Below are 24084 nucleotides of genomic sequence, written 5' to 3'. Positions count from 1 at the left end.
CCCGCCTCCCTTTCGCCTGAACTCCAGCTGATCTTCAACAGCTCAGGCAGCAGTGGGGAAAAGACAACATTTTTCCTCCTCTCTTTTGGTTATGAGGTTCTTGGTGATCTCAGGCATGTCTTTCTTGGGTTTTGCTCAGAGTGGTGGAGAGAGAGAATATGCACTTCAGTTCTGCTTATGACGCAAATGCTAGTTTCTCAGATTGTGCAACCAATGGATTTCTCAATTGTGCAACGAAACATCAATTGGGATTAGTTTTATCCGATTTCCATTTCAACAATTCCTTTGCTGATCAAACAAAATAATTGATTGGAACCTCATTTTCTATTTCCACATGGATTTGGATTTAAGCTCCAATTCAATTCATCCAGTCCAATTCCGCAAATCAAACGGAGCCTTACATTTAGTAAATCCACTTCCCTTGTTCATGAAGCATTTGTTCTTCTTCGCATTATTCTTGTGGTCTTACCTGCACAGGTCAAGTGTTGATGATGCTTGGAAAGGCCCAGTTTGAACTACAGGAGTTTGTGGATATCTATGTAAATCCCTTTGATTCTGTTGTCAAATTGTCGACGTGGATCGGTTCAATCAATTAGATTATTTACATAGATGTAATAATTTGTTCTTCTATAGATTTCCGATGGATTTTTTCTATTAACTTCATGCGGATGTTGAACGATCAACAACTACAACCACCGATTTTCACTGTGAGTGTTCTCGATGACATTGTGGTTTATATTAATCAATTACCCATTTGGTTATGCACAATACTTACAGGATAGACATGAACTAAGAAAAAAAGTTTTTGATTGATTTACTAAAATACAATGCGAATAAATCTAACAACAATATTCTATAGTTGTACGAGAATTTGTTAAACACATCAGATAGTGCATGATTCAAAATGAGAGTTTAGTTGTGCTATTATTTTTGTCATGACTATTGTACCATTTATTTTTCTCTTTTACAAATTTTAAAATCATCTAAGCATATGTTAGCTAAAAAAATGCATAATTATATCGGTTAATGCATAATTATACCAGTTATCTAAGCATTGTAATAAGTGACCGTAAACTTCTACATTGTAGTTTGCTTAAAATTTTAACTGTTGTTACAATGTTACTGATTTTATGTATGTGCTCTCGTCGTATTATTATTAATTACACGTGTACGCTTACTCGTCTGTATAAATGGCCAACTCACCTGCTAATCAGTTTTATTATAAAAGGATTGTGGTAATCGGCTATTAACCTAATAACTTGATTGCAAATGGTGTTGTCTCTTAGGTTATCACTAGACCCACAAAGCGTAAAGACGACATTAAAGGTTACTTCTGTAATTGATCAAATCACCTCCGTCACTCCGTGCAAACCTCACAGTATCTTTTCCTCTTGAGGTGACTGTTAAGTGCCCCCTAAATTCTAAGGGCCAAACATAGAAGGGTATGTGTGAGTCTGGAGAAATGAAAAGAAATAGTTCAAGCCTGCCAGTATGTGGTTGTCTTGCCTGTGCTATGTCGAATTTAGTTTGTTAGCTGAATCTCTTTACAAGTTATAGTAGTATTTTGGTGTTGTAGCTACATACAAATTAGAAAACTAAAAAAACGCTTTTGAAATGCCACTTAGCGACGGCAACAATTAAGGGATTGTTTTTTATATATAGATATAGAACGGAGTAATTAAGAGACTAGGGTGCTGCCTGTTGTGTCCGTTCCGGGACCACCTATCTGTAGATCGGCCGAAATTATAATCAGCGTCGGACAACCCACAGGGCCCAAATTAGAATCGGCACGTGAGGGAGCCGATGTCGGCCCAACTTACGGAGATCAGCCCAGCCCGCTGAAACGTAAGGCCAACTCCCGGAAAGGTCAGCCGATGTCGGCCCAACTTACGGAGATCAGCCCAGCCCGCTGAATAAACGAGTTCTTCCTTTCTCCGATAATTTAAATCATCGACCGTCAGAACTCACAAGATTTGTCTGTTCGACGGACTGTGATTTTTTAAAACGATAGTGTATTCTTGAAAATATTAAAGAAATAAAATATATAAAAAAATTATCCACCCGAGTCCGCGTAGTCATCCATCTGCCGGCCGTCCCGCGTCCAGACGAGTCCACCCAACGCAAGAGCACGCCCCCAAACCCAAAACCCTACCACGCCGCCAATGGCCTCGCCGCCGCCGCCTGCCTCGCGCCCCGCCGCCGCCGCCGCCCCCGCGGCGGCGAACAACGGCCGTGCCACCTCCGCTTCGCCGGTGGACGCGCTCTTCCTCCAGAACCTGATGAGCCGTGTCCAGCTCCGCCCGCCCTTCCTCGATACCAACTCCTTCCTCACCCAGGACCTCGACGACTTCCTCCTCAACGAATTCGCCGCGCTCTCCGCCGCCACCGGAGCGTCCGATGATGACGATGACGAGGAGGATGAGGACGGTGGGCTCTCCGGCGGGGAGGGCTCCGAGGAGGCGAGGCGGCGCCGGATGCTGGCGAGGGAGGAGGCGAAGCTGGAGAAGGAGATCGTGCGGATTGTGCTCGCCGGTGAGGCAGAGGAGAAGCTGAAGCCCAACTCGGGTCAGTCCGTGGCTATCGGCGACCATCACCTATGCGTTGGCTTCCACGATGAGGCCGGCGGGGAGTACCGTGTGTGGGAGTGGCACGGCCACGTCATGCTCTTCGACGACGAGGACGGATACTCCGCAGAGTACATATACGGCAACCACTTCGAGCCGCTCGCCGCGGCCACAGCCAGGGCCAAGAAGAAGGAGAAGGAGAAGAGGCAGGAGGACCTGAGCATGGGGCTTCGGGATTTGGTCGTGGGTGCCGACGATAGTGCCAATAGCAGCAGCGGAGGGCCCAGGGTAGTGCGCAGGAACGTTGTCAATTCCCCTGCCGCGTCTGCAAGGTAATGCATTTCTAGAGCAGTAGAGCTTGCTGTGGGCTTGGTGGAAGCAATGCATCAATCCGAGTGACAGAAGCAAATAAAGATTTGATGATCCTTTTCTCACTAATGGCTGTTTAAGCCGTTTCTTGTATTCTGATGAGAAGCCATCTAATACTTTGCTTCTGTTATGATACATACAGTGTACCCACCAGGTTCTGAGGTGGCATATTTGCTCAATACACTATATGCTGTTTGTTGAGTTAAATGGGGCTCGATTTTTGCTGCTCGTGTGAACTTACACCTGTTTCGATACAAAGTGTAGATATCAGGCATCATATGTTAGGTACTTTACATTTGCTTTCACTACAGGTTTGTGCATTTTGTGGTTTAGTACCTCCCCAATTATGCCTAAGGTAAGTGATACTTCTAAAATGCTTTTCCTTGGTTGTAACATTTAATTTGTGGAGAAGAAAAGGCAAAATGATCAAGCATCACATTAGATGAAACTTCCTGTTCTGTGACCAGCACTAAGCCACTAATGCCAACCTTTAACATATGCCATCGACATGGACAAGGAGTATTTCTCGACGCTTATTGCTGCTACTGTTTAGTCTCTGGATGAACCAACTGCATGTAATTGCACTGGTGAATGGTGATTCCCGCAGGAACCACAGTAGGATAGATGTATGCTTTGAAAATCTGAAAACATGTATTGGTTGCATGCCATTAACTGGCTAATCTTTTGTTCTTCTATCAATGAGATTTAACAGAGTTGTCATTGTTGATTGACCATATAAACTTCTAGAATTTTCAGGCTCATGAGTGAAAACCACAAAATTACCACAATGTATAGTCTGAATGAATTTACAGGCCATCTCAAACTTGTGTATTTGATGAATCATTTTGTTGTGGAAAGGTTGGTAATGAGGCCCTATTCTTGTAGTCTATAGGTTATCCAGAACAATTTCTAAAGCTGCTTTCTAAAGGCCCACATGATATGCACCCGTTTGTGTAACTTTTATAACCATTAGAACTCATATTCACTTGGTAACTATAAAACTGGTTTTTTCCATAGATTTTCAATAGTTATGTACATATGTTTTCAGTCTATATTGTATATGAATGACTAAAGTGCGTTCTACTCCCTCCGGTCAAAAATACATGACGTTTTTTACTTTTCATGGTCTTCGACGTGTAATGTTGACCACTATTTTCTGTTAGAATATAATTATAATATCTAATAAAAATATAATATTATGAAAGTGTTTTTCAAGACATATCTACACGTATGATTTTTATGTTTCCAAACTAAATATTTTGAAAGCTATTGACGGTCAAAGTTTTAAAAGTTTGACCGGATCTTGGTCAAAGTGTCAAGCATTTATGATCAGAGGGAGTATTAAGTACAGCTGCTATAGTGTTTGCATTGCAGTGAACTGTTCAATAAAATTTCCAATCAAAGTGCATTTGATACAGTTCACAGTTTGTTTTTAAAATCTTTCAGAGGTGTCTTACTCTTGCATGGTATTAGCACCTAAAACGATATGCTGTCAGTGTGATGTGTCTCAAATGATATATTATAATTTGAATACTAGCATGCTAAAAATTGCTTTTGAAATGCTATCAAATTCCAGCAAAGGATTATACAAAACTATATTTTTCCACCACCCCTTTGGCCCTTTATTGAAGTGCTCGTAAGTCCACGCTGGTTACTGAGGGACTGATATTTCTGGTAATCATTATTACTGGTCATAACATGCTTAGTCTATCCTTGACTGAGACATCTGAACTGCTTTTTATTTGAGCACTCAGTTTGTTCGCTCACTAAAAGTCTCAAACGAGGATCTCCTTGCATTGAGTAAGATTTTCTTAGGAATAGCAATGTGACATTAAAAACCAAAAGCTCGACAAATGAAATATGTTATCTTTTATATCATCTTTTACCTTTTTTTCTAAATTTAGTTTGCTATCTTCTATCTTCCGGAACTGGTTTTGCTACCTTATTGCTTAGATTGTGGCTTTGAGTCTGTTTATATGTGTTGATTTGTGGTTCCTTTTGAAATAAGTTAGGTGATTTTCTTTAAATACATGCCACCTGTACAATTTGTTTAGAAACACACAACTGACAATCGTCCACGGTGACTTTTGGACTTTTGGTCTTGTATTTATACTTGTGAGACTTGGGCACACTGGGCTGCATTTTCAACTTTCCAAGTGAGGTTAAATGAGTTAGCTTGCACGCTATATCCTTGCTATAGAGCATTGTTGTCTTTTGTTTTGCATCTCTTTATGCTGTGTCATATGCCTGCTAGCGTTTGATTTTTCCTGTGCCACCTAGTAAGCAGGCGAGTTATGCGTAGATGTTGCCCTACTTAATCATTGCGTGCATTATCTAGGCACTTGTACTTTGGCGAAATAATCAGCTATGGGAAAGTCTATTTACCACATAAATTGGTATTCCGTTTCCATGTACTTTGTTGGCCTTGGTTGTTAGCTGCTTTCATAAGCATGTGTTAGACTAGTGGTAGGCAAGATGGAGTCCTTATTGCATCAAAACATGAAAGTGTGCCATATTTTCGAGTCGAATTGAGTATTGTGTTACCTGCCACATAGATGATTTTTTATTCTTCTAGTAGCAGCCAAATGTAAGCTTTCTGGGATAAGATTAGTGATTCGTATCCTGTCATGGAGTTCATTTGCCCTTTTCTGCTTGCACCTTATGTGCATTTTTCAGTAGGTTAAGCCTGAAGTGGCTGATACAATAGTGAATGTGGGGCATGTATCTTCTGTCATGTAGCTTCTATCTGATCACTTGCAAGCTCAACCTTGTTGCTGGTTCTAAAAACAATTGAGGCTGTACCATCAGTTCTCTTGTCCTGGAATGAATCGGCCGTTGTGATGACCACAAACCGAGTCAGAGTAGTATTTGCATTCTTTATCTCGTACCAGTACTCTCATGACTTTGTTAAACAGTTGCTTCCTGGTCTGCAGGTAAAGAAGGCTGCAACTTGCAAGCAGAGGCAGGTTCTGGCTGCGCAGTAGGAACTACTATTCTAGATAACAAAGACGGCACGGCTGAAGACAAGCGTTGCTGCGTAAAGCTGGCCACATGAAGCATCTAATAAATCAGAAGTTGATAGTCACATGAAACAAATATCTTGCCGTATTGGAGGGCTAGAGTCCTTCGTTCCAGTAGCCTATTTTTGCCGTATTTAGTACTTGTGTTGAAATGGAAGGCATCATGTTCCTTTGGGGCTCCTTTCATTTGTTTCTGGAGCTTACATGTCACGAAGAATCTTTCTGCTGGTGTTTGTTCAGAACAGCGTGATGGCTTTGGACCCGCTATTGTGCGCTGGAAATGCTGGATTGAGAATCTGTACGAGAAATGACGCCCTATGTTTGACAAATTCACGCTCCGGAAATTCTGAATTGAGGATCTGTGCAAGAAAGTGAACTCTGTATTTGACGATCTCGACGGCTGTGGATCTGTTGGGAGGAAGAGAATTGACACACATTTCTGGCTGACATGAGCGATGGGACAGTTTTCTCGCCTAACACGCATAAAAGATTCTCTTATCCCCCCTCCGGAAGGTAGCAACCTTCTTATTTTTAGAGTTATGGTTTGTAAGGTGATTGAAGGCATGTTTGGATGTCCAGCCTGACATGGATGAATATCACATAGGCCAAATGTACGGTTGAGATAAGCTGTGGGTATATGGCCATGCAGAATCGATATTCTCCTCACTGGATGGACAACAGTATTATAATAAACTTTGGTGAGCCGTGTCTACAATAGGGTCTGTTTTGGTAGAGTTTTTTTTAATTTAAATTTTTTGTGGATAGTGATTCTGTGGTTAAAAGTGATTTTCTAGAATAGATTATATGGAGGAAGTGATTTAATACGAGAAGTAAATCAAGAGAAGCTGTTTTTTTAAAGCTTTTTGATTTCTAATTTATTTTAAAAAATAAGTTAAAAGTTGAAAGCTACTGTTTAATATAATTCCTCTTATTTCAATCAAGAAAACAAACAGGACTCTACTGTCTAACGACTTCAGCTGCTGAAACGAGAAACAAAAAGATTGGGTATCTTGTCGCATGCAAAGTGGTACGCAGCGGCTATGAATCGCGACCTGCCGCTGTTTTGGCCGCTCGCCATGAGTTACGATGTTTTGAGGAAACAAAAGGCGCGGACGGTCGAGCTCGATCCCAAACAGAAACAGCGTTGATCCGATGCGGCTCTTAAACAATCGGCCGGCCTCAACGGGATGTTCAGTCATAGGTGTGTCGGGTTCATCAACTTGTTAAACACCAGGCCTTGTTTATTAGCCATTGCGCTTGAACGGATCTTCGATGAGAGGATAGCAAACTCTTGGGCGCTCGGACAATGGTCATCCGGATCCAGAGTTTCAAACCCCATGTCGTGGCACTCGTCAGCACGGGAGGAAGAGGCAGAGACAGACAAGAGCCAGGGGCATAATCTATCTTGATCTTTTCTAGCAGGACACGAGATGATTAGCAACGCCGGTCAATCGGCCGTCCGGTAGGATAATAACAGGTGATAACGCATTGCAACAGTGATTAGTGATGGGCATGTCGTCATCTAATCATCATGTAGGGAGTCAAAGGGGTTAGAGTTAGACAGGGAGATGAGAAGGGCTGAAACGGCCATAAACGACTGGATCTAGAATTATCTAGTATATAAAACACAAATTGATTCCCATGTTATTTCTTTTCTTACTCTCATCATATCTAATAAAAACTCTAAAATTCAAATAATTTACTCACTTTTGTTATCTACTTCATCCTCTAGATTCTCCGTCTCATTACCGGTCATGAATATGGACACATATTATTAATGAAAATAAATGAAGAACAGAGCAATTGTGTTTATACCCCTGTTTTGAAGTGTAATTGTGATTTTACCCTCATTTCGACTTTTTGATTTTACCCCTATTTTTCAAACTAAAACTTTCATTTGCCCCATTCTCTTTAAGACCACTTAACGGTGTGAATTTGCCCCCATTCCGTTATATGGCCTTAACAGCCGCGGATATAAGATGCATTTTATTAATGAAAATAAAAAAAATAAAAGATAAATTAGTAGATAATCTTCTCTTTCATTTTTAAGTCTATTTGAAATCAAACTATGTTATCTCGGTGTATTCATTCGGCAGTACTCTCATAACACATCTATATTTTTTTGTACTTTATCTAGTATTTATTTATTTGTTTGTTTATGAGAATAGGGGCACGGCTATTTATGGGGGCCATCTGATCTCCCTGCCTTCTCCAACCATCGATCCAGCATTCCCGTGGGCTCCTTTCGATTTCTTGGCGTGCTCCTCTGCCCATCTCATGCCCTCATCTGCTTATAATTAGCAACTCGGCGCTATAATTAGCAGCGGCCTCCGAGTGAAAACGGCCGGAGAGGAGAGGAGAGGAGGGCCAAGCAAACGACGCATTCATTGCTGCTCATCACGCACGTAGTAATCCTCTGCTAGTGCTAGTATTTAACCACTGCTCCGGGCTTCCTTCAGTTCTTCCCTCGTCTACTGCATTGAGCTTGCGACCGCCTGCCTCCATGTAAGAAGGTTGCCGAACACTGACGAATCTCGCGCTCTAGTCTTTTTTCCCATTTTTTCTCTTGGCCGTCTGCATTGCTCAGATGCTAGAGGGTTTTTGTGGCTGCTTAAAAGATTGGTGCTTCCTTGAATTGTTCGGTCTTTTACACTCTTTTGTAACTGGGTTTCTCATGTCTTTGAGAGGAACCAGATCACCAAGAAATTTAGGCTTGAATCATGTCTTCATCTTGTTCTTGACCTCTTCACTTGGATCCCTTTCTCTGACGTAGTCTGCCGTTTTGCTTCTAGGTGGTGACGATCATAGTTTGGTCATACACAATGTGGAACTGCTCTGCGCCGTCCTCGCTCTTGCTGCCGTCCGGCGACGACTACTGTACGTTCTGCATCCTACCATCCTCTTCTTCCTTGCAAACAATGTTCTCTGGAATGTGATCGCGGTTTTTGTTAATGCAGTGAAGTGCGAAAACTCTAGCTCACCGGCAGGTGCTGTAGGTCTGGACAAGATGTAAGTTCCATGTAAATGAACTAGTACATGTTTAAAGAGTTAGTACTCCCAGAGTTTTCTGATCTTGTTATTTCAAGCAACTGAATTCATTCCCTCTTGAGCAGACTAGCAGCGGAGTATGATCTGTGCCATACTCTGAACTTGTCACCGTCGCTTCAGAGCCTTCAGACACCGACGATTTTTGCGATGCACGGTTCAGAGGGCTGCTATCTAGGTAACCTTCTTTGTTCTGTCAACCTCGTTAAATATGGGAGATAAATCACATTATATTCAATTGTTATAAATAATTGATCATGAAATAGGAATAGGGGCGAATCCGATCTACAGCGGCGAGGCCAGGCCGGCATTTGCGCAGTTCAGTTGCACCCAGACAACAACTGCTGCTGTAATTCTCCCTTCACCTTGTTCAAGCTGAAACCATAGTAATATCATGCTAATGATACTCTGAATTCTGATACTTACGTCGTCGAGATGCCTGTTTCTGTCAGCACTCGGTGAAATGGACGGCAGCGGGGACGGCAACGACCGGTGATAGCAGCCGTCTCAGGGGCTCGAAGAGGCTCAAGACAACGGCCACAGCGACAGCACAAGGTCCACAGCACGGCCTGCAGTGCAATGCGAAGCCGAGGAATCAGCCTGTGAAGGTAAACAAGGATGTGTTTGTTGTTTCCTTTGTGAGGATCTTCACCGAGCATTAGCGTAACTGCAAGTGCTAAGTCTCGATTGATTTCTCTTTTGCACCACCGTGCTGCACTGCATGCAGGCACCATGTAAGAGGAGCCAGAAGCTCGGGGACAAGATCACAGCACTTCAGCAGCTAGTCTCTCCTTACGGCAAGGTTCAGACCACCTTCACGGACTACTTTTGTTTAAATTTTGCTCATACATGTTCATGCAACAATGTGACATGAGAAATGCAACTCCACATCCACTTGTGCACATATGCATAATCTCGACCATCCATGACTCCCACCTAATATTCATTCATCAATTGATTCTCTTACTTACCTCATTTTTTTTTATCTATCCTTCTCGTGTGAATCTCAATACAACAAACAATGATGATAAGCCATGCGTTCGTATACACATGTGGAAATTTTCTTCCCCTAACTTGCACACCGATTTGAAAGTGTTTCTATCTCTGAATCTGGTCTGCCGGCAGACGGATACCGCATCGGTACTCCACGAGACAGCCACCTGCATCAAGCGCCTCCACGAGCTGATCCAGGTGAGCGCCGAAGGATGCGTCACTTTGAACATGACCAGTAGCAGGTTGCAGTATCTCACTGCTTCTTTTCATCTCCCTTTTTCCGATTTTTCCTGCAGATTCTTACTGCCTCCTACCCTGAAATCGGTTCTCCAGCGTCACAGCAGGTATCCAACTCTGGGAATGCATGATGCAATGACAACATAGAAGGGGTTGATTTGACTTTTCTACGTGCTTGTGGTGCTCTCTGAAAAGCTTGGCTTCTCTGACTGGCAGGACACCGGAGAAGAGGAAGGCGCGACAGGTCTGCACCGGCGAGGCCTGTGCCTCGCGCCATTGTCCCCGGCCGTCGTGCGGTTTGTGGCTTCCGAGGCCGCGCACAGCCACCGCGACACGGCCGACGCGGAGGATCGGTGGCGCTTGCTCGGCACGCTGTAGCCGGCCGGAGAACAAGCTTACTTGCTATCATCAGGCCCATCAATTACTGCGATAGAACTTAATTTTACTGGAGTTATGTACTAGCTTAATTAGCACTCACGCACTTCCACGCGGTTATAATGCAGGCAAAAAATACTTTAGGTGCCGCTTTCACGTAACGTCTCCGTAGTACAAATTAATTTCACGTGCTAGATCTACAAGTGAGTCACTATCAAAGCGATTTCAGCCATCTGATCGCTAGACATTATTACATCGTTGCCATGCAAAACTCGTGATAATAAAAAAATGTTGGGATGCTGAATGCAAGGTTTGAATTGTGAGGCAAATAAACAAGTGTCACCTTCCACGGAAACAAATGCTAATACGTGATGATACCCGGTAATCAGTCAGCATCCAGGTACAGTCCAATAAACTAAGGCAAGTGTAGATGCAGTCTTGTCTTTGTCTTTTGTTTGTTGTGCATCATCAACAGTATAAACCAATATAAATAGAGTGCTGACTTCGAACCATGGATAGAGATTAGCACGTGTCAGTGGCCGGTAGCCTTTCCTTTCTTTCTGTTTGTTTGGGGATTTTGCTCGTGTTGATACCATTTTGTGTCTGCTTCATTACTGTGGTGTCGTCGTCTTCTTCTTCTTCTTCTTTTTCAATACCCTTCATTTGTTTTTTTTCTTATGTGATATGTTTCGTGCATCATGTCCTTCAGATCAAAAACCAATTTTATAATACTACGTTGAAGCTATACTCAAATCAAACAGATTCTTTTTCTGTCAAAATATTAGGCATGACAAACATCTTACACAAAAATTGCATATAAACTTCTCATATAAGTCTCGAGATGGTCAGATGGTGCCGATATCGACTACATTGGGAAGTCTATCCAAACAAAGCCCACCCATCCCGGCCAGTGATAGATTCAAAGCTATAAAGTAGTAACTTTCTCATCTTCTTCGCCATTCTTCTCTTCTCTTCTTCTTCCTCCTATTTTTCTTTTCTTCTTTTTCTTCCATGCCAAAAAATAAAAGGGATTTGGGGGCTCCTAAGTGCTCCAAAGGATAAGCGACGAATTCAGAGGGTGCGATAGAATTCTGATATTTCTGTTTTATCGGTTGGGCTCGGTAAATTTCTTTTATCGCCTGAAATTTTCATTTTTTAAAATTTTTTTTGTCTAGCAGCACACTAGTACACCACTACGGTTGTACCTTTGAATTAGTGATATTTCTTATTTCTATATTATTATGTGTAGTTTTTTTTTATGTTAAATGGTTTGGAGACAATCGATGTTATTTTCTAGAGAAATTGAGTAATTTTTTTAAATTTGACCAAAAAATTTATCTATCGCCTATAAAATAAATCCGAAAATCCTATTTATCGGTGACCCCGATAATTTTTTGCTACTGGTAAATAAAACCCTGTTGAAGTTTTTCTATGCAAACTGGTCGTACAACTAAATTACAAAGAGATGAAGACCAAAAGAAAGTGTTTTGTGATCATTGCAAGCGTGATGGGCACACCATTGAGAAGTGCTTTAAGTTGCATAGCTATCCACCTGGGTTGAAAAAGGGAAGATCTCAGTCAAGGAGAGTCCAAGGTGGTAAGTGAAATCAAGCAAATCATACTAAACCTGAAGGGGAGTTTCCAGAGGTAGATGTACAAGCTATTAAGGACTGCAAATCCAAGCTCAAACTCTCAAAAGGCTCATCTTCAAATCTAAGCTCAAACTCTCATAAGGCTCATCTTCCACACAAGGTTCCTCTAGCGTTGCTTCTAGTTTCTATGCCACAACTCAAGGTATGAAGGCACATCAAGTTCATGCATACGCAACCCATTCTAAGGGCATGTTTGGTAGAGCTTTCACTGATTCAAATTCTCTGTGAAAAGTAATTCTCTAGGAGAAGTAATTATGTGGCTAAAAGTGATTCTCTAGAATAAAATATATGGAGGAAGTGATTCTATACATGAAGTGAATCAGGGGGAGCTGCTTTTTTTAGCTCCACAGCTTCTAGTTAATTTCAGATAATCATTTATACGGATTCCACTCGGGGAGCTAAAAGTTAAAATCTACTGTTAGGCAGAGCTCCCACTGATTCCATCCAGGAAGCTACTCTGGAAGCTCTGCTAAACAGACCCTAAACCTTGGGCTATTGACTATGGAACCACTAACCACGTGATAGGAACATCTAACGTATTCACTTCCTACACACCTTGTTCGGGTAAGGATAAGGTGCATGTAGCTGATGGATCCATTGTCCCTGTTATAGGACGTGGATCAGTCAGGTGCACCAGATCCTTACCTCCATCACTAGTTTAACATGTTCCGAAATACCTAGTTAACCTTTTGTTAGTTAGCTCAATTATAACATCCATCGATTGTAGAGGTTGGTTTGATCCTTCTCATTGTGCTTTCCATGAGCTAGGGATAGGGAGAATTCTTGGGATTGGGACTCTACATAATGGACTCTATTATCTAGATGAAGTGGCGAAGTTGCTCTTGGACTCTAGTATCCCATGTCAAGAATTATTTTTACACCATCGTAGGCTTGGACACCCCTCTTTTGGTGCTTTATCTTGTATTTATCCCTTTCTTTTTTTATTCATGTTCTAGAGAATCCCTTTTATGTGATGCTTGTGAGATGGCTAAACATACGAGGGGTCCTTATCCTAGTTTGGGTTTAAGAAGCAACAAACCATTTGACATTATCCATTCTGATGTTTGGGGACCCTATGAGGTTTACTCTATTTCTGGACATAGGTGGTTTGTAACCTTTATATATGGTTTTAGTTGCTATATTTGGCTTTATCTGTTGAAACACAAAAGTGATGCATTTATGGTTTTCAAAGACTTGTGTGCCATGATTGAAAATAAGTTTAGAGAAACTATTAAGATTTTACGTTCTGACATTGGTACAAAATATGTTAACCAGGGGTTTGAACAATTTCATTCCTTGAATGGCATTGAACATCAAACAACCTGTGTTAACACTCCATAACAAAATGGTGTCGTAGAACATAAAATAGACATTTGCTAGAGGTTGCTCGTTCTATTATGTTCACTATGAACATACCTAAGTTTCTTTGGGGTGAGACGGTTAAAACTGCAACATGTCATGACCTAATCACTTTCAAAAGCACTAACTAGTAACTAATCTATTCTATTTATTCACTAATTAGCAAACATAGCCAAAGTACCAAAATAATCTTGAAATAATGAAACTCACCGAAGCTGTGTAATTGAGTTCCTGAGGTCCTCCCTGTTGGCTACTGGGTCTTGCATGGGGCATGGGGCATGGGCTCATGACTGTAGCATGCAACCGCACTCACTCATGTGGTTGTCATCTTGCCGAGTGCTGACTTGTCATTGCCGGTTGCTCCAATTCTCCGAAGTAGGTGAGGATGCGTCGCTGTGAGCACCGCTGGACACTGCAAAGCCGAAATGTTAAGTCATGGAGTCAAATTGGAGTAGGGCAGTGGACTGGCAGTGCATCTTTCTTGATTAATTCCCTGCTGTTAAGGCTAGTGACCCACTAGACAAAGCCCAAGTGGAAATGTTTCGCCCATACTGTGGTTTAGTTGTTGACCTGTTTTGCTGGTTGATCTGTCGGCCCAAACTGTAACTGAGTAGCCAATCGGCTGATATACATACTATATACGATCCCCCTCCCAAAAAAGGGTATTCAACAAAATACCCTTGAATCACTATAGCTTTGCCCCTTGCTTTTAGGGTTTGTTTGGGTTCTAGGCGACATCCTGCCAAGCCAAAATTTGGCCCTGCTCATCAATTTTGGCCTCCATTTGGTTTGGAGCCAAAAGATCTGGCATTGCACGATAAAAATTGGTTTGGGTGATGTTGTCGTAACTCGTCTTCCTTTTTTGTCATACACGCGAACAAAGCTGATGGGGCCCATATGAGTATGGAGCGGACGGTATATCCTTGAATCACTTTGTTTCCATCACCTCATACCTCTCGTTCTTGTTCTTTCTTTGTCACAGAGAAATGGGTATAGATCCCATTAGGGCTGGCAATGGGTCGAGTCAGGTCCAAGTGGAGCAAAACTATACCTGACCTGAAACCCAATAGCTCCAACCCAACCCATACCCGAAGTCCTAAACAAGCAAAAAATTAGACCCAAACCTAAACCCGTTGGGCGCCCGTCGAGTTTGGGCTGTTGAGTGCATACTGCCTTCTTGCTTGCATCATCTCTCTCTCTCTCTCTCTCTCTCTCTCTCTCTCTCGGCCTCAAATCGCGCCACTGATGCAGCCACAACCTTGATCCATCCCTGCAATCTTGATCCATGCTGTCACCAACCTGGATCTACCATCCCCGTCGAGCGTGCACAAAGGACAGGGAGCTCGAGCTTGGTGGCATGAGGCTCGACTATGATAGCAGGGGAGTCTCACCGTGAGCTCAAACAACCAGGGGATGCGCTGATGCAATGGCTCGATGGTGAGCTGGTGGAGACACGACTGGAGCTAGGGAAGAACGGTGGTGAAGCTCATAACCCGGCGAGGAGACGATGGGATCCAGGATATATCTTATTGAAGAAGCTTTGTTCAACCTCCTATGTCGCTTTCCTCAGCTTGAGCTCACCGGATTTGGTCTCAGCTCATCGGATTCTAGCTCGGTTGTGACTATCTGTGGAGCTCGATGGTGTGACACTAAGTAGATGGAGGAAATGAGGGGGGGGGGGGGAGAGAGAGAGAGAGAGAGAGAGAGAGAGAGAGAGAGAGAGAGAGAGAGAGAGAGAGAGAGCAGAGTAGCTGGGAGCAGCGGGGCGATGCGCGGGAGCAGCGTGGTGGCGCGGGGCTCCAACCGAGTGACGGGAGTGATGGGGCGCGGGGTGATGGGAAGGCCGGACAACGTGAGCAACGAGCGCTAAGTAGGTCAGACAACGGGCGCTGGGAGCTAAATAGGCTTTTCTGTTGGACTGGGTTGCAATGCATTGGGTTGGGTTACATGCATATGCATCTACCGGGTGATCCGTGGGCACCTGCGAGCGAAATACAAAATCCGAACCCGACCCCATCCAATTCGGTCACCTGACCACCATACCCATGGGCAAAAATTGCGACCCAAACCAGGACCTATCAGGTCCAAAACCTGCGTGTACCCGAATCCACGGGTTGGATTACCAGCCCTAGATCCCATTGCGTGAAGTAGGGCCAAACAACGAGCACACTTTGATGGCCAGTCACCGCCGTACTTCTCTCTCACCTCCTTCCAATTCCCCTTCTATCTCTGTCTTTGACCCACCACCAACTTCACCAGCGCCATAACCAGTGTGGTTGAACCGTCATTGGATCAACCGTCGCAGCCAAAGGAGCCATGCGTCACCACTGGTGTGTTCGCCAAACCCTAGTTTTTTATTCCCAATTTCTTCATATTTTTTAGCAATTTTTGAAACTTTTTTGGATGAATTTCCCCCAAAAGTTTTCCAAAAGAAATTGGGAAAAAACTTTTTGAAATGTTTTGAAGAAAGTTTTGGGGAAAAGCTTTTCCAAAATGTTTTGGAAGTTTTCTGAAAGAATTATAAAAAAGTTTCAAAAAGGAACGATGAGGGAGTTACTAGTACCTTTTATGGAGAGTTGGGTGTGTGCGCGAATTAGCAGAAGCATGAATTTTGGTTTTGTTGGCATGATTGTAATCCAAACACTCCAACTATAACAAACCTTTAGCCATGGCCTGCTTTTGGTTATGAACAAATTTTAGCTTGGCTTGGTGAGATCAAAACCAAACAGCCTCGATCCCACACATCGTTTTTACATGTGTCCTACGCCATACCTTAGTACCACGACTCTTTTGTGCCGCAGCACCTTACTAGAGCTATCACACCTTCACCACCTACTGTCATGATTCAACAACCACATATCTATACAATATCCCTTCTAAATAGTCATCATAGAACTTTAGGTTCTAAGTCCTGACAATTTTTTCTTCACCCACAACCCTTCATTGTAGATCTTACCAATAAAATTTAATTTCTCTCGGGTGTCCTCCCATATCTACTCATTCCCATGGAAGTATTGTTGATGACCCTTGCTAAGGTTGAGCGACAAAGTACCTATGATTGTACACCGTTAGCCTATTATGACCCTGTTTAGATAGGTTGTGACTTTAGAGCTTTTGATTGACTAAGTAAGCAGTTTGACTGTTAAATTTTAGTTGCTGATTTACATTAATTTTTAGCTTCTCATCACATCAAATCTAAAAATTCTACTCTTAGCATACTTCTCAGCTTTTAGTTTATTTTAACCATAGCCGATTCTCAACTAGCCAAAAAACAACAGAATCCGAGACAAAAACCAACCCTTTACATAGTTTCTAGTTTTTTCAGAGAAAAGATAGAAAAAAATCTATCATAGCGGGCCTATATACCTTCATCCCTATACTCCAATGCATCGTTCAATAAAAAAGAAAAGAGACACTTGCAAATTTCTTTTCTTCAATTGTTCAACATATATTTCTTTGAACTACTGTTCAACATAGATTCTAATTTAACAAAATCATCTCTAGCAGCAAATTAATCTGTTCCAATTTTCACCAATGCGAGCAAACAACGTAGTATAGCTGGCTCTTTACCGCTTCCAATTTTTCGCTACCAAAATTCACCTGCTCGCTGGCGCTTGTTGCCGAAAACCCTGTTCCCGTGGGCGGGAAAACGGACGCGCAGTTTTTCGGGGCTCCCGAACTTCCCTCGCACCTGATTGGCCCAACCATCCCTCCCACGGATCGCACCCCCCAAAACTCCATCCCAGCCGTCCATTTTCCTCCCGATCCGACTGCCCAACGCCCTCGCACGCGGATCGACGGGCCCACCACCGCTCCCCTCCCTGCCATTTAAATAAGCCACGTCGCCTGCCATTGCAGAGCACCTCGCAATCTCGCATCCCACAAGCTTCCTCTCTCCGAGCGATTCCTCTTCGTCCCGAGAAGCCTCTCGAAGCGCAGCAGCGGCCATGGACGGCACCGGCGCCGGAGCGGGAGGGAAGGTGAAGAAGGGCGCGGCAGGGCGCAAGGTGGGCGGGCCCAGGAAGAAGTCGGTGCCGCGCTCCGTCAAGGCCGGGCTCCAGTTCCCCGTCGGCCGCATCGGGCGCTACCTCAAGAAGGGCCGCTACGCGCAGCGCGTCGGCAGCGGCGCCCCCGTCTACCTCGCTGCCGTCCTCGAGTACCTCGCAGCTGAGGTAATTAATTTCCATCCCGCCCAAATAATGCCACGTGTCGTTCTAATCTGGAAATGGCGTCCTCGTGGTGTGGTGCTGATTCGCGGTGCTTTGCTTTGCGACCAGGTCCTGGAGCTCGCAGGGAACGCGGCCAGGGACAACAAGAAGACGCGCATCGTCCCGCGCCACGTGCTGCTGGCGATCCGCAATGACGAGGAGCTCGGGAGGCTGCTGTCCGGCGTCACAATCGCGCACGGCGGGGTGCTGCCCAACATCAACCCGGTGCTGCTGCCCAAGAAGACGGCGGAGAAGGCGTCCGCCGGCGGCAGCAAGGAGGCCAAGTCGCCCAAGAAGACAGCTGGCAAGGCCCCCAAGAAGGCCTAGAGAGTCGAGCCAGATGCTTCGTTGTTTAAGTGCTGTGTCGTGTTCCTTTACCTGTGATGCGTCGGTTGTAGATGGGATGGACGTGCCTAGAGATGAACTGGTCCTATGGTAGCATGTGATCTTTGCTTTTCAATGGAAGAAGAAATGTCTGAAACGACTTGTTTCTTGGAAGTTGCAGTTGTCCTTGATTCTGATCTGTTTTATCTGCAGCTATAGAGATTCCATTTCTGTTCGTTTTATAGCGAATCAACGTTGAGCGGACTGAAAATCTTTGTCAGCGTGTGCTTAGCCTTCCCTTCAGAAGCTTGTGACATAACGTTACTACATTAGAATTTGGTTTTGTTAAACCGAATCAACGTTGCTAAAAATCTGCTTCTGCATAGGAATTTTTTACAGAGCAGTGCTTACAACAGCAATTGGGGGATCCAGCTTGTGACATAACGTTACTACATTAGAAACCTATGCTTTTCAATGGAAGAACAAATCCGGAAATGACCGAGCAGCTCACAACGTTCTGTGCCTGATGTTTCGTTTCTGCTCGCATTTCAGTCAAACGAGGTCACGGTTCCTTCCTCGCTTTGCTTGGGCGCCGCATAACTTGGAAATATACGATCTGGGACGAAATTTGCCCGCTCTATTTGAATTTCACGGTGGTGCTCGGGCGGGAGATTAAAGTCTCTCAAAGTGTCCAATGCCATTGGACCCTTGGCACACCAACGCCACAATTGCCTTGTGGTGATCTCGGGATACATATTCATGGACCCATTTCGATGCGAACATCTGAGTGGGTTACCCCGTGCAATCGTAGCTTTAGCGAACAGTCTCATTTTCAACAAAAATGGGACAGGGCGATAGCCTTCTATTCTAAATGAAAGCTAAAATCTTCAGCATATTTTAACAATCTTCTCGTCGCAATCTTCAAATAGGAATTACTTGCAGCAGACTCAGGCTTGTCCTAGACACGAAAATGCCTAACATTTCTTACCCACGCCAACAGAATTATTGTTAATGTACCGGTAATTACCGAGACCCCCAGTGAGGCCCATTACAGGCCGAATTTCCAAACAGGTTTTTGTTTGTGCGAAATTTGACCAGATCTGACAAAAATCCAACCAAATCTCAAATTTTGACCAAATATCCAAATTCAAATGTTACTGACCGATCAAATCTCTTACCGTAGCTGAATTTTTTTCACTGAACAGAATGCACCGGAACTTTCAGAATGACATGGTAGCAGAGCTCAGAAAACTAGGAGCTAAAATCAGCTTCCGCATAGGAATATTTTGCAAAGTACTAATCTTTTACGTGTTACAACAGTAATCGGAGAATCCAGCATCTGACATAAGCAGACTACGCTACACGTGTTCCAGCCTTCCAGGTATGGAAACGAACAAATAAGTTGAACTGCACCAGCTGTATCAAATGTGCTTGCTCATGAACCAAAACATGTTCCAACGAAACCAGAAACCAGTAAACTTGGGAATGTAAGCTTCGGCAAATCGGTCTTGTCGGCGAAAGCCAGATATCAAGCCTAAAAGTGCGAGGCAACAAATCAACCTACTTCAGCCATGGAGGGTGCCCTACTCGCTTTTGCGTCCTTTTGCAATCTCCACAAATATTAATCTTCCGCGTAGAATCTACAAAGAGAGTTAATAAGATAAAGTTTAAGATTACAAAAAAAAATGTTGGTAAGGTTAAGTGAAAAGCTGATATCAGTACACATCTAGCTCAAGCCTAGAAGGTCAAGTCACAGCTTGCCTTTTGTTGCTCCGTCGGCCCCACCCATCTCAAATCAAAGGTTAACTTCTCTCTTTTCCAAAAAGAAAAGAAAAGAAAAGAAATAAAATACTTCTCATGCAATTTCCTTTCAAGACTTTTTGCCAAGTCCTGATGAGTAGCTACAGCTTTGCCACCGTAGCTCCACTCCTCGTATACTATTGCGGAGTTGATGACTAATTCTCAAGAGCCATGAACAGCCAAGATGGTGAAGGCCCGCTTTTGCAACGCTGGACTTTACAATGACCTCAAATACCTTAATAAAGGACTGGTCCAGCAGCAGCGTGTTGGGATGGCAGTGTAAAGCAATCGGAGCAGGCGACATAATCAGATGGATAATGCTGAAGCATGTACATGGATTGTGAAGAAAATATGATTCTGGCTTAAGAGGAAAGAAGACCAGCAATCTGGACTGCTGACCGAAGATGGACAACAGATAGAGGGGAAAGACACTGATTTTTCTTGCACTATGTCCCATTTCCGGCATATAAACCTGCACTTGGTCTTCATTTTAACATATTGAATTTTGCTGCTCAGATCCTTGAATGATCTGATTCAAAAGTGCATGACCCCCCCAAAAGGAGAGCATTGCTCATTGTTGAAGTGGTGGAGTTCTAAAACACTGGCAACAGATCCATGGCAATTTTGGTGCATGCTTACAAAGAAAATATCAAAATACAATTGCATTTAAAAGACACAGAACCAATGTTTCAGATGTCACCTTGTCAGAACTAGTCAATTCTCAGGTCACTTCGGACAAGGGATTTTATGAAAAAAAAAAATCAAGCTAGCGTTGCAACTTGCAAGATGCAACAAATATTTGCAACATCAAAAGAAGAAAAACCCCAGAGTCCGAGATCATGGCTTTAGTTTCTCTTCACTCTATAAATGAAGTTGAAAATTTGTAGTCTGTTTAATGGAGTGTATTAAACTGGCATACCATAATAACGTGCAGGGTGCACTGGTGCACTTATGCCATTTTCAAAGGGCATGCTTGGTTTCTTTAGCCCATCCTTGCCTAGCAAGGTTAGTGGACAAGAAAGTATATCCATTTCTCTTGCTTGGTTTGAATTTGGACAAGATCCTTGCTTTTGAGGAACAGCCAATTTGACTCACTTCCACTAGTCCAACCTTTCCTACCAAGGCTAGTGGGAAAGGTCAGGCAAATAAACCAAACATGCCCTAAATTACCTTAAAAAATGGCTCAATTATCCAAATGAAGACATTCATTTCTCCAAAAGAAAAATCGATTTTTGCAAATGAATTAAAGTTTAGCTTTACAGTCAAATTATCTTTTCTGTTGGCCCTCGGGTTAAGTGCCAGAATGATGTGCGCTAGATGTGGTGACCAAATGCTAAACTGAATTAAACTACCTTAATAAGTGAAAAGGCCTGAACGACAAAAAATAGGTTAATTTAATCCAATCAATAAGGATTTGTGTTCTCATGATGGAATCAATAAGCTGACAGAATCAATCAGCTGACTTTAAATGACTATGCTGGAAAATGCTCTATGTAATGTGACACATCAAAGATGTTTTATCTGTGTGTTTCCATTACCCAATTCTTTTAAAAACAAGCACAGTACATTCAGGTTTCTAAGAATCACAGATATGCTTCATACTTCTGTTAATCAAGATTAGCAGCAAAAATAGGTCACGACAAAGTGAGCACATGCCTAGCAGGATATTTTTGTTGCGGCTAACTGTTTTGAAATTGAGCTAGTTTAGTTGAGGAGATATCAGAAGAGACAACGCTGCACTCCTTTTCTCTAGGATGAAATTTCTAGAGTTCCCATTGTATAAATGACAACTAACCATTCTCAGCCAGCAAGCTGTGAACTTCTCACACTATGTAAGTGCATCAGCAAAGCAAGTTTGCAGTCAAAACAATGAGGGAGAAGAACACATACCCTTCCATCCATTGCCATGACAGCCTTTTCTGCCTCCGCTTGTGATGAATATTTGACAAAACCAAATCCCTTCAACCGTCCAGTTTGGTTGTCTCGCATCAGTCGAGCTACATCAATAAGATAGAAAAATCGAATCAAACTAAAATGGAACTACAATATTTCCCTTCAGTTGAACCGACAAAATACGAGACCAAATATAAAGTACTGGTAGGAAACAAGAAGATTCCCAACTGCCAATGGTAAACAGCATGAAGAAGGCTCTATAATAGCATAGTTAGATTACCTTCTTCCACGGTGCCAAATGGTGAAAAGACATTTTTGAGTTCTTCCTCTGTTGTGTAAAATGATAACCCTGCAAAAACCCAACAACAATGAACCAATGCTGCAGCTGTAGCCGTACTACTGCATTACATCAACAACAAGCAACATCAGACCAAAACTCAGTAAGGATCACAGTGGATCTGAACAGCTTTATCAGCGTGATAATTAATAAAAATATCCACAGCAATTGTTACAGTGAAGTACTCCAACAGTATCACAATGTGCTGTTTTTGCACTGCACTTGAAATTCATGACAATCGACAGAATATCAGCATCATCTCGCAAACACAGTACATCCTAGTACGGTAGTACCTTAGATGAAAACAACAGTACAAGAACTACCAAATTGCTGCAGGTAACAATAGAAACAGCCAAATACTTTTAACGAAAGCAAGTTGCAACAACAAATTGTACCCCCTAGAGAGCAAACAAATGTATGCATATAATGTTATTGCCAATTAATTCTCAAGGAACTAGGCAGCAATGAGGTCCATACAAGATGGTGAAGGCACAACACAATCCAGAAAGCATCTTCCTCCGCTCCCTTGTCACAATCCAAAGGAATCATATTCTGACAGCACCAGACACTGCTTGCAAATCCAACGTCTACAGACGCAAAGCCAATTTTCTCAAGAGGAAGCATCAACGCCCTAGACCACCAATCTGTGATTTCATCAACCCAAACCGCCCAGAAATCACAAGTTCACAATATATTGAAGGACTATTACCATGCAATCACATACAAATTCTGGCACAAGTCCAACCGTTTACAAGGTGGTTCACAAGGCAGCAGAGACTGGAAGAATCACGAGTAGATTTACTTACTGCTCACAAATATCTCGGTGCTGAAGCACCTCATTCCCAGAAGGTGAGAAGACAAACCCATCAGCCTCCCACCTCGCATCATCATCGTACTGATGATCTTTGCTGGCCCCGTCAAACCCTAGATCCCCAAACCACCAGCGCAGGAGGAAAACTACAAAGCATATAACGCATCGATAGCGACAACACTCCACATCCGTTTCTTGAAATCCAAGCCGTTCATTACAATCCAGCACGATTTACAAAGCAGGCCAGCTAAGCTACTACCTAAGCACGATCTTCTCGCTTGACGGGGGCAAAAAAACGAAATTTGAGGGCACGCACAAGATAGGGAGGCTGGGGACACGGCGAGGGAGCCCTAGAAGAGGCCTAAATATGTGGATGGCGCCGCTCGCTCAGCTGCTGGTGAACTTGGTGACGGCCTTGGTACCCTCGGAGACGGCGTGCTTGGCGAGCTCCCCAGGGAGGACGAGGCGCACCGAGGTCTGGATCTCGCGGGAGGTGATGGTGGGCTTCTTGTTGTAGCGGGCGAGGCGGGCGGCCTCCTGGGCCAGCTTCTCGAAGATGTCGTTGATGAAGGAGTTCATGATGGACATGGCCTTGGAGGAGATGCCGATGTCCGGGTGCACCTGCTTAAGCACCTTGAAGATATAGATCTTGTACGTCTCCACGCTCTTCTTCGCCTTCTTCTTTCCCTTCTTGTCGCCGCCCTCCTTGCCGGCGGACTTGGAGGCGGGAAGGCGCTTCTCCGCCTTGGGCTTCTTCCCCGCGGGCGCCTTTTCCGCCTTCTCAGGCTTGTCGGCCTTCTCCTCGCCCGCCGGCTTCTTCTCCGCGGGCTTCTTCTCGGCCTTGGGCGCCATCGGTGGCTCGGAGTCGGTTTCGCTTCGGGCTCGACGGAAATGGAGGTCGATTGGTGACGAGAGGCTTTTTCTTGGCGTGGAGTGGAAGCGAACAGGGGGAGGGGAATTAATATAGAGGCTCGCGGGGTGAGGGGATTGGTGGGGAGGGTTGGGACGCGGATCGGTGAGGTGGTCTGGGCAAGGAGACGTTGGATTTCTAGAGTGGGAGGGTGGACGGTGGAGATTCGGGTGTTGAGCTTTCCGCC

The 24084-nt window shown here is 43.7% G+C and overlaps 5 protein-coding genes across 5 annotated transcripts; 3 read left to right on the top strand and 2 right to left on the bottom strand.

Annotated features, from left to right (window-relative positions):
* Positions 1–2080: 2080 nt before the first annotated feature.
* On the top strand, positions 2081–6220 carry LOC133912194 (uncharacterized). Its single transcript, XM_062354803.1, has 2 exons — positions 2081–2896; positions 5867–6220. The coding sequence occupies exons 1-2, from the start codon at positions 2163–2165 to the stop codon at positions 5868–5870; spliced, it is 738 nt and encodes a 245-aa protein (XP_062210787.1). The 5' UTR covers positions 2081–2162; the 3' UTR covers positions 5871–6220.
* Positions 6221–8446: 2226 nt separating this feature from the next.
* On the top strand, positions 8447–10606 carry LOC133910499 (transcription factor bHLH111-like). The gene is made up of 10 exons (XM_062352876.1): positions 8447–8458; positions 8746–8830; positions 8911–8962; positions 9067–9176; positions 9265–9347; positions 9451–9606; positions 9726–9800; positions 10124–10189; positions 10288–10335; positions 10445–10606. Exons 2-10 carry the CDS (start codon positions 8776–8778, stop codon positions 10604–10606), a joined length of 807 nt encoding a protein of 268 aa, XP_062208860.1. The 5' UTR covers positions 8447–8458; positions 8746–8775.
* Positions 10607–17478: 6872 nt separating this feature from the next.
* LOC133912193 (histone H2A) lies at positions 17479–18320 on the top strand. Its single transcript, XM_062354802.1, has 2 exons — positions 17479–17786; positions 17892–18320. The coding sequence occupies exons 1-2, from the start codon at positions 17562–17564 to the stop codon at positions 18147–18149; spliced, it is 483 nt and encodes a 160-aa protein (XP_062210786.1). The 5' UTR covers positions 17479–17561; the 3' UTR covers positions 18150–18320.
* A 1078-nt stretch (positions 18321–19398) lies between these two features.
* On the bottom strand, positions 19399–23123 carry LOC133912191 (small RNA-binding protein 11, chloroplastic-like). The gene is made up of 4 exons (XM_062354801.1): positions 22983–23123; positions 22120–22188; positions 21837–21943; positions 19399–19786 (listed from the first exon to the last, which is right to left on the bottom strand). The coding sequence occupies exons 1-4, from the start codon at positions 23065–23067 to the stop codon at positions 19730–19732; spliced, it is 318 nt and encodes a 105-aa protein (XP_062210785.1). The 5' UTR covers positions 23068–23123; the 3' UTR covers positions 19399–19729.
* A 33-nt stretch (positions 23124–23156) lies between these two features.
* LOC133912190 (histone H2B.1-like) lies at positions 23157–23933 on the bottom strand. Its single transcript, XM_062354800.1, has one exon. The coding sequence runs from the start codon at positions 23837–23839 to the stop codon at positions 23375–23377; it is 465 nt and encodes a 154-aa protein (XP_062210784.1). The 5' UTR covers positions 23840–23933; the 3' UTR covers positions 23157–23374.
* Between the last annotated feature and the right edge of the window lie 151 nt (positions 23934–24084).

This window comes from Phragmites australis, chromosome 3 (genome assembly GCF_958298935.1).
Source record: "Phragmites australis chromosome 3, lpPhrAust1.1, whole genome shotgun sequence".
Taxonomy (NCBI): domain Eukaryota; kingdom Viridiplantae; phylum Streptophyta; class Magnoliopsida; order Poales; family Poaceae; genus Phragmites; species Phragmites australis.
This window is presented reverse-complemented; position numbering and strand designations above follow the sequence as displayed.

Coding starts and splice junctions, on each gene's coding strand:
- LOC133912194 (XM_062354803.1), top strand. CDS start 2,163: ATGGCCTCGCCGCCGCCGCCTGCCTCGCGCCCCGCCGCCGCCGCCGCC.
- LOC133910499 (XM_062352876.1), top strand. CDS start 8,776: ATGTGGAACTGCTCTGCGCCGTCCTCGCTCTTGCTGCCGTCCGGCGAC. Junction 9,177..9,264: donor TTCAGAGGGCTGCTATCTAG/GTAACCTTCTTT, acceptor ATCATGAAATAG/GAATAGGGGCGAATCCGATC. Junction 9,348..9,450: donor CCCAGACAACAACTGCTGCT/GTAATTCTCCCT, acceptor TGTTTCTGTCAG/CACTCGGTGAAATGGACGGC.
- LOC133912193 (XM_062354802.1), top strand. CDS start 17,562: ATGGACGGCACCGGCGCCGGAGCGGGAGGGAAGGTGAAGAAGGGCGCG. Junction 17,787..17,891: donor TCGAGTACCTCGCAGCTGAG/GTAATTAATTTC, acceptor CTTTGCGACCAG/GTCCTGGAGCTCGCAGGGAA.
- LOC133912191 (XM_062354801.1), bottom strand. CDS start 23,067: ATGATGATGCGAGGTGGGAGGCTGATGGGTTTGTCTTCTCACCTTCTG. Junction 22,189..22,982: donor CACCGAGATATTTGTGAGCA/GTAAGTAAATCT, acceptor GGGTTTTTGCAG/GGTTATCATTTTACACAACA. Junction 21,944..22,119: donor ATTTGGCACCGTGGAAGAAG/GTAATCTAACTA, acceptor TTATTGATGTAG/CTCGACTGATGCGAGACAAC.
- LOC133912190 (XM_062354800.1), bottom strand. CDS start 23,839: ATGGCGCCCAAGGCCGAGAAGAAGCCCGCGGAGAAGAAGCCGGCGGGC.